This window comes from Cryptomeria japonica, chromosome 3 (genome assembly GCF_030272615.1).
Source record: "Cryptomeria japonica chromosome 3, Sugi_1.0, whole genome shotgun sequence".
Lineage (NCBI taxonomy): Eukaryota > Viridiplantae > Streptophyta > Pinopsida > Cupressales > Cupressaceae > Cryptomeria > Cryptomeria japonica.
The window spans coordinates 748031738-748040153 of record NC_081407.1 but is presented as its reverse complement, the minus strand read 5'-3'; the positions used below and the strand labels follow the sequence as shown (position 1 = coordinate 748040153).

At 36.3% G+C, this 8416-nt stretch overlaps 2 protein-coding genes across 2 annotated transcripts; both read left to right on the top strand.

Moving 5' to 3' along the window:
• Positions 1 to 2150: 2150 nt before the first annotated feature.
• On the top strand, positions 2151 to 4187 carry LOC131874338 (LRR receptor-like serine/threonine-protein kinase FLS2). The gene has a single exon (XM_059217670.1). The coding sequence runs from the start codon at positions 2151 to 2153 to the stop codon at positions 4185 to 4187; it is 2037 nt and encodes a 678-aa protein (XP_059073653.1).
• An 87-nt stretch (positions 4188 to 4274) lies between these two features.
• LOC131053909 (probable LRR receptor-like serine/threonine-protein kinase At3g47570) lies at positions 4275 to 6032 on the top strand. The gene is made up of 2 exons (XM_057988538.2): positions 4275 to 5223; positions 5309 to 6032. Exons 1-2 carry the CDS (start codon positions 4275 to 4277, stop codon positions 5743 to 5745), a joined length of 1386 nt encoding a protein of 461 aa, XP_057844521.2. The 3' UTR covers positions 5746 to 6032.
• Positions 6033 to 8416: the final 2384 nt, after the last annotated feature.

The window sequence follows — 8416 nt, the reverse complement described above, 5'->3', positions numbered from 1 at the left end:
CTACACTTTATGAATCTATAATCCTTCTTTGTAAGATTTGAATCCTAGGCACAAAAGAGAGATAAAATAGTGTTGGGAAATATAGGGTTTTTCCTTATTCAAACCCCATGTTGGAAGTAGCATTACAACAATGAGGACTGTGAAAAGAGAGCTCACCCCTAGTAAGGCATAGGCTAAAGCTGAAATGAAATTTTGAACTAAAAGGATTATACCTTTGATTGGTGATGCAATTTTATATGGAAAAGTCATAAAAGTGTTGATACAATAACGTGATAAATCATAAGAAAATATTGATCATGAACACATACTTAAAGACAACTTGTTGTAGCTTGATGCTCTGTGCTCAGATCTTCTCTTGAAGGAATAAGGAAAGCTTGAAAATGAAATTTCTAGAGGATAAAATTAATTAAGGATTATGGATTTATATAGGGTTCTCAAGGTATTTTCACATTTAGGCCAATTTCCAATGGTCATATCAATTTATCAGGATTGGATCACAAATGGTAGAAATAGGTACTCCCACAAGTTCAAATTTGGGCTCTTTTGGGAGGGACTATGGCACCTAGCACCATAGTCCATCCAAAAAAGGGTGGAACAAAGACAAGTTTAGAGTGCACCTTCATTTAGTTGCGCTTACTACATTTGTATATCCATCTTATTCTTTTGAGATTCTTTTGCTATATGACCTTTCATAGAGCATACTTTACACACATTTAGTTTTTCTAATTTCAAATTTTGTCTCCATATACTTTGCTCAAATCTAATTTTAATTTATTTTGGTAAAGGCCATAGAGGTTGCATGTTGAAAAAGATTCAATAATACATCTTGTAATCACTGTCTTCCAAATTTGCATCTATCATTATAAATGATCCGAGTTGGTTCTCAATGAATTCTATTGTTCCCAATGTTCCTAATTGGTTCTGAATGAATTCTATGGTTGCCAATCCCAAAGATTTAAGGGAATATTGTATAATCAAATTCAAATTCTGACATAAATAGATTTCCTATTTCAAAGAGTGAAAATTTGCTTCCTAATCCTTTATAAAGAAACCTATGCCTCTCATCATATATGATACCTGATTTAAAATTTCCCACTTGATGCTCTGAAAAGGACATACCAATAGAAAGAAACCATTCGGTAGGGTTCTAATTTTGACATCTTTGCTCAATATGAATCTCATTGATTCCTCAATTTGGTTTTTGCAAGGCAATCCACTGCCTACTTAACAAAGAAAGAAAGCTCCTTTAGCTTAGAATTAGATATATGTAGTTTATCTTCTTCAAGAAAAAGTAGTTTTTCAATAAATAAAACAATTTTAAAGTAAATTTAAATGGTTTTTCAAATAAAAAAATTATAAACAATGTAAAAATCTAAAATAATTCTTAAATAGTTATATAACAAGTAAAAAATAATTTCGGTAAATAAATTCATGATTGGTCTATGGCTTTTTCTTAGATAATGTATTCAAGATATCTTTACTAGTTTTCATCCAACACCACACTATTTTGATCATGTTTGTTTATTGATTCTCCATAACCCAAAATATTAATTATCAAAATAAATATACATATTGTGGCTGCTCCAACTTTTTCTATTTCATGATATATGAGTGAAAATTTGAATTTCTCAAATATTTTCAACAATTCCCAACAACTTATTGACATATTATTGATTTTCTAATTTAAATTTTATCTATTTTCAATAAAATTGATGGTGACTAAAGAGTCCCCTCTATTATTTAACTATTTAATATAATTTATACAAATGAAATGTTTAAAAGTTAAAACATAATTTTTAAATAATATTAATGAAATATTATGATGTATACTTTATTATACACTCCTTAGTAGTCATAAAAGAGGATATTGATAATCTAAGCATACTTTATTAATAACTTATGCTTTGAATACTATATATTGTGTGTGAGAAAAAAAAATACAAAATTTAATATTTTTCACATAATATTAAATACTAGAATAATAATATATGACAGGCCACATATTGACATAACTCTACGCTTTGAGGACATCCACTCCTTTACCATCCAATCTCAAAGTATTAAAACACAAAGCCTCAATTTATTTATTCCTCCATTCCCATTCTATCCTATTCATTCCTGTGCTTCCCACTGCCCCAGCCTGGTCTACCATGGCTCCTCTTTGGTTCTACTCTTTCATCATGCTCTGCATCTTTTCAATCTCCGCTCTTCCTCACTCTCTCAATACCTCTCAACAGCAACAATTGCTCCTGCAATTCAAAACGGCTATTTCCAACAACAACAGCTCTTCACTGCCAGATTGGACTCCCCTTCACCCCCTCTGTAATTGGTCTGCCGTTACCTGCGATCCCTCTTTCCACTCCGTCGTCGCCCTCAACTTATCCGACATGAACTTACAGGGCACCATCTCTCCTCTGCTCGGTAATCTCTCCTCTCTTCAATCCCTCGATCTCTCCAACAATGCCCTCACTTCTACCATTCCACCTCAACTCGCACAACTCACCCATCTGCAGGTACTCTGGCTACACGGCAATCAATTGCAAGGAACCATTCCGCCCACTCTCTCCGCTTGCCGCAGTTTGTATGATCTGAGACTCTCCTTTAACCAACTCCATGGCAGCATTCCGCCTGAGCTGAGTCTCCTTACAAGATTGAAGATCCTCGCCTTGGGAGCAAACAATCTCACAGGTGTCATTCCCCCTTCTTTCAAAAATCTGTCCACTTTAGTTAAATTGTATGTGGGAGTAAATGATCTGACGGGCACCATTCCCAGCTCTTTAGGAAATCTGTCTTCCTTGACCTATTTAAATTTGGCAGAAAACGATCTTCATGGCCCCATTCCCCCTGAATTGGGCATGCTCACTCACCTGCAGATACTTTCTCTTTATACAGATAACTTATCAGGCACCATTCCCAGCTCTTTAGGAAATCTGTCTTCCTTGACCTATTTAGAATTGGTAGAAAATGATCTTCATGGCCCCATTCCCCCTGAATTGGGCATGCTCACTCACCTGCATCTTCTTTATCTTTATGCAAATAACTTATCAGGCACCATTCCCAGCTCTTTAGGAAATCTGTCTTCCTTGACTCGTCTAGGATTGGCAGAAAATGATCTTCATGGCCCCATTCCCCCTGAATTGGGCATGCTCACTCACCTGCAGATACTTGACCTTTATTCAAATAATTTATCAGGCACCATTCCCGGCTCTTTAGCAAAACTCTCGAAATTGACAATATTAGATCTATGTAGAAACCAGCTCAGTGGACATATTCCACGCGAAATTGGCACCAAGCTCTCAAATTTGCACTATCTCAGTTTATGGGGAAATCAGCTTAGTGGAAAAATACCAAAGTCCCTTGGAAATTGTTCCAACCTCACAGCGCTTACTTTAGCTGAAAACCAGCTCAGTGGAATGGTGCCAATGGAGCTGGGCAAGTTGAACCTCCTTACTCGGCTTAGCCTACATGGCAATCAACTTGTTAGTGATAGCAGCAACACATTGTCTTTTCTAACTTCTCTTACGAATTGTTCCCACTTGCAAGAAATATCAGTGTCGGATAATCATCTCACTGGTATATTGCCCCCATCCATAGGCCAACTGTCTTCCAATCTCGACATCTTGACATTATCAAACAACATGATAAGCGGAAGCATAACACAACAGTTTGTCAATCTAACAAACTTAACATACTTGAGTTTAAGCGATAATCTTATCAGTGGCAATATTCCATTTGGAATTGAAAGATTCCACAAGTTGGAAAGATTGTATTTGGGTGGGAACAAATTAGAAGGAAGCATTCCAAGTGAAGTAGGTCAAATGCAACATCTTGGACTCCTAAACATAAGCCACAACCGGCTTTCTGGAAAAATCCCTGATTCTCTTTGTAGCCCCCAACAGCTAAGACGACTTTTGCTTCAGCACAACAACTTGTCAGGGGAGATTCCTGTTAGTTTAGCAGGATGTCACAAGTTGGAGCTCATTGACTTATCTTACAATAAATTAGTGGGAAGGATACCTCCTGATGTCATTGCCAGCCTTAAAAATCTGCTATTCTATCTCAATCTTTCATGGAATTCTCTGCAAGGGCCCTTGCCACTGGAGATCAGTAAAATTGCAATGGCTCAAGCCATAGACCTCTCTGGAAATCGGCTTACTGGGCTGATTCCGAATTCTCTAGGAGACTGAACAGCATTAGAGCATCTGAATCTGTCCCACAATGCCTTTGAAGGTCCAATTCCAGATTCGCTCTCCAAATTACAAAATCTCCAACAAATGGATCTTTCTACCAATTCTTTATCAGGTTCAATACCAATGTCCCTTGAAAGATTAAAAGTACTTCAATACATGAATGTTTCAGTCAATAATTTGTCAGGGCAGATTCCAAAAGGAGGGTTGTTTCCAAATAGAACTGTTATAGAATTGTTTATGGGAAACCCTGGCCTCTGTGGACCAGCGAATTATTCATTGCCTCCATGCCCAAAGAAGAGTCAAGAAAAACATTCACTGCTTAAAAAAACAGTCTTATCAGTTGTTGGAATTATTGCGTTTATATTGTGCTCCTTCATCTTACTAATTTTATGGAGATATAAACTTTCAAGCCAACTATTCCATCCCTCAAACTTTATTTTTCGAAGGCTTAGCTATCCAAAATTTTCTTATCAAGATCTTCTCACAGCAACAGCCGAATTTGATGAGTCAAACTTGCTTGGAGTGGGTAACTTCGGATCAGTCTACAAAGGAATTTTGAGGGATGGTAAGATAGTTGCAATCAAGGCTCTTAATTTGCAGAATGAAGAAGCTCATAAGAGCTTCGACACAGAATGCAAAGTATTAGGGAGGATTCGGCACCGTAACCTGATCAAAATCATAAGTGCATTTTCCTACTCTGGCTTCAACGGTCTGGTTCTTCAATTTGCATCTAATGGGAGCTTGGAGAAACATTTGCACCCTGACAGAGATGATCAGGAATTTTGTAAATTGGGATTGGAGGACTGTTTGAGCATTGCTGTGGATGTTGCCCATGGCATGGAGTATTTACATCATGATTGTCCTTTGCAAATTGTGCACTGTGATTTAAAACCTAGCAATGTGCTCCTGGACGCCAACATGACGGCCCTTGTGACTGATTTTGGTATATGCCGTTTGATTACTCCAAATTCCATAGATTCATTTAGTGCTGCAACATTTGCACTCAAAGGATCTATTGGCTATATTGCTCCAGGTAATTTATTTGAGATCTTCTATATTGTCATTATCATTTCCTTTTAATAGCTTTTCTAATTTTTCATGAATGAAATTGATTACAGAGTATGGATTGTGGGGGGGTGTTTCCACAAAGGGAGATGTTTACAGCTATGGAATTCTGATACTAGAGATGGTTACAAGGAAGAGGCCAAGTGATGACATGTTTGTGGGAGACATGAACTTGCAGAAGTGGGTAAGGTCAGCTTTTCCAGACAGACTAGCAGATATTGTTCATAGTGGGCTATTGAGAGATATGAATGAAAGCATGGAAGACAATAGATGTCTTCTTTCTTTCATTCATGTTGGTTTGCTTTGTAGCAGTGAATCACCAAGAGAACGACCTTCCATGAGAGATGTAGCCAGGTTCATGGAGAGCCTCAAGACATCTTCCATGGGGGGTGTAGTTGCTTCAAATTTAACAGCCACCATATCAGACCTCCTGCGCAATACCAATCGCGTAGAAACATTGGCATCTGACAGTCAAAGTTCTACATTTTAGATATTTATAAGCTCAATTAGTAAGTTTTAGTCGTTTTATGTTTGGTAGTTTCAAGTTTATTTCTTTTAATGTAAAATCGTTCCTAGGATAAATTCTAGTTCTTTCGAGTCTGCGGGAGTTCCAATTCATGAATAAGCATTATACTACTTTGAGAGTGGATAATGTTGTCTATATAAACTTTCTGAAATACTGTAAAACGTGTAATATATTGTTGTATTCAAATCACTCTCTCTCATAATAGGCTATCAGGCCATGTTTAACATTCTTGGTTTTGTATAAAATTCAATGTTTGCATATTTCCACCTACAAAATTAATACAAAACTGATGTTTCGTCCAATATCAACCAAGTCCCAATGGATATTTATTTAGAAGAATCAAATTATTGTTTAAATTGTGACTTAAGATTATTTTTATTTACATTTGCAACTATCTTTTTATGTTCAGACTTACTAGATCTTCGAAACAGATAAGCACTTTGAATACAATAGTCATTTTTTCTGAAATTTTTTCTTTCTGTTATTGGAAGGACAGATTCCACTCGTGATAAAGAAAACATATTAAGAAGTAGAAATAACAATTGCAAGTTTTCAAGCTTCAAACGACTAATCCAACTGCTATACAGTTAGACGTCAAGGATATGTTCTAAACAGTTGATTATTCTTCGTATTTTCATTGCACGTTTGGGTTCTGGCTGTATTGTATTTTAAAGTCGTGATGGCGCTTCCAAAAGCTACTGGCTGTATTGTATTGTATTATAAATTAATGTTGTGAGCTTAATAACAAATAATATTATTTGCACTTACGTTCATGGTTTTGGGTACAAGGTTTTAATTTAATATCACTTATTGGTTTTGTTGGAGCTTGTGTTTATAGAAGTAACGACAAGGGTAGTTGTTTGGGATGGTTAGTTAGCCAGGTTAGCATTTGTGAAGGAAGCATGGCATGGGATGTGTGGATTCATGCTTGTTCACATAGAGTGCTTGTTGATAGCTTGTTATGGCTGGGTTTCAGAAGCTTTCCATAGTTGTATTGTAATCGACGCATTGCTGATAATATATAGTGGATGATGCTTTTGGAGGTCGGGTTTTTCTCTCATGAGGGTTTTCCTAGGATATATCTTGTATCACACTTTCATGGGTATGTTGTCTATTCTTTGCATGTGGATTATATGTGTTGATTTGATTTAGATCTAAATTGGATTATGTCGAAATTGTCATAAAGTTGGGTGTAAGTTTACATTCAAGTGGTATCAGAGCTATATGGTTTTATGGTGTTTATAACCCTAGTTGGAATTCATGAATGCATGTATAAATGAAAGACAAGACAAGATATGAGGGTTTGTTGTAGGTTTTGGGTTGCAGATTTGTGGGCGTTTATTGTAGATCTAGTGTTATAAAGATTTGGTTCAAAATGGTTTTCCATTGATTTGCATTTTGGGGGTTTTGGGGGTGGAGTTTCAATTTTGACCCTTTGTGACAAAACACACCTCATGGTTGTGATTAGAGAGGTCGAGAGACAAACTTTGATATATAACTTGACCCTATTTGATGTTGGAGGTCCAAGTTTGAATATTTTTTGATGGTTCCGTTGTATGACAGTACCATCTGTGCAGGTTGACAGAAAAAAATAATATTATAAATTCCTGCAAGTTAAAAAAAAACATGATTGACCTTTTTCGAAAAATTATTGAAAAATCAAATGAAAAAAATTGATGAAAAAAGTGGAAAGGAAATTTTTTTAAAAAAAATTTATTAGGTGTGGGGGGGTCTGCAGACCACCCCCCACCCCTGGGGTACATAAGTACCGATAGGGTACCTTCTCACATAGGCCCTATCAGCCTACGATGTCAAGCCAATACCATGGTACTAGGTCAGTACCATGGTACCGACGATACTGGCAGGACACAATCCCAACCAGTAACATCGGTCCCAAGGGACCGCTAGTATGGGCCACATGGAATCCACCATGGGTGGTGGGCACCACTCCCCACCATAGTGGATTGAGAAATAATTTTTTTCAAAAACAAACAATTAAATAATTTAAATATCCGCCATTTTTTTGTTAAATATTAAAATCTATTTTGAAAGGTTTTTAATATAAAAACTTTGTAATGCTAGTCAATGTAATTTTATGTGCTGAGTTTGATTGGTGGGTGGGCCCAGTCAGTGGATCCCACTCAGGATTATGTAAAAAAAATAAAATTATTTAGAACATTGGAGAAATTGGTAAAATGATTTTTGTGGCATATTGGCGATATTTTTGGAGTCTAGGCTTGCTTTTTAGCCTAATTGGTTGTTTTCTTTCATGGAGCATATCTTGGGTGTATGATGTCGGATTTTCGACTTCTTATAGTTGTTGGAAAGGTTACTTGGCATAATTCATGGATATATGATTGTTTTTTCTATATTTTGTTGTTTGTAGAGTGAATGTCAGCTGGAAGTGATAGGTACCTTTATGGCTTTGAGAGGTCATAACTTGAGCATATGGAGTCGGATTTTGGACTTCAAATAGTCGATGGAAAGCTCTAAAAGACCACTACACATTGGTTCAGAATTGGAGAAGGTTTGACATAATTTATTTTCTGATATTTTGATCTGATCTGTTTATGAGTTCTTTTGACTTTGGTAACAATATGAGTTTATGACATCTTACATATTGGAGATTTTGATT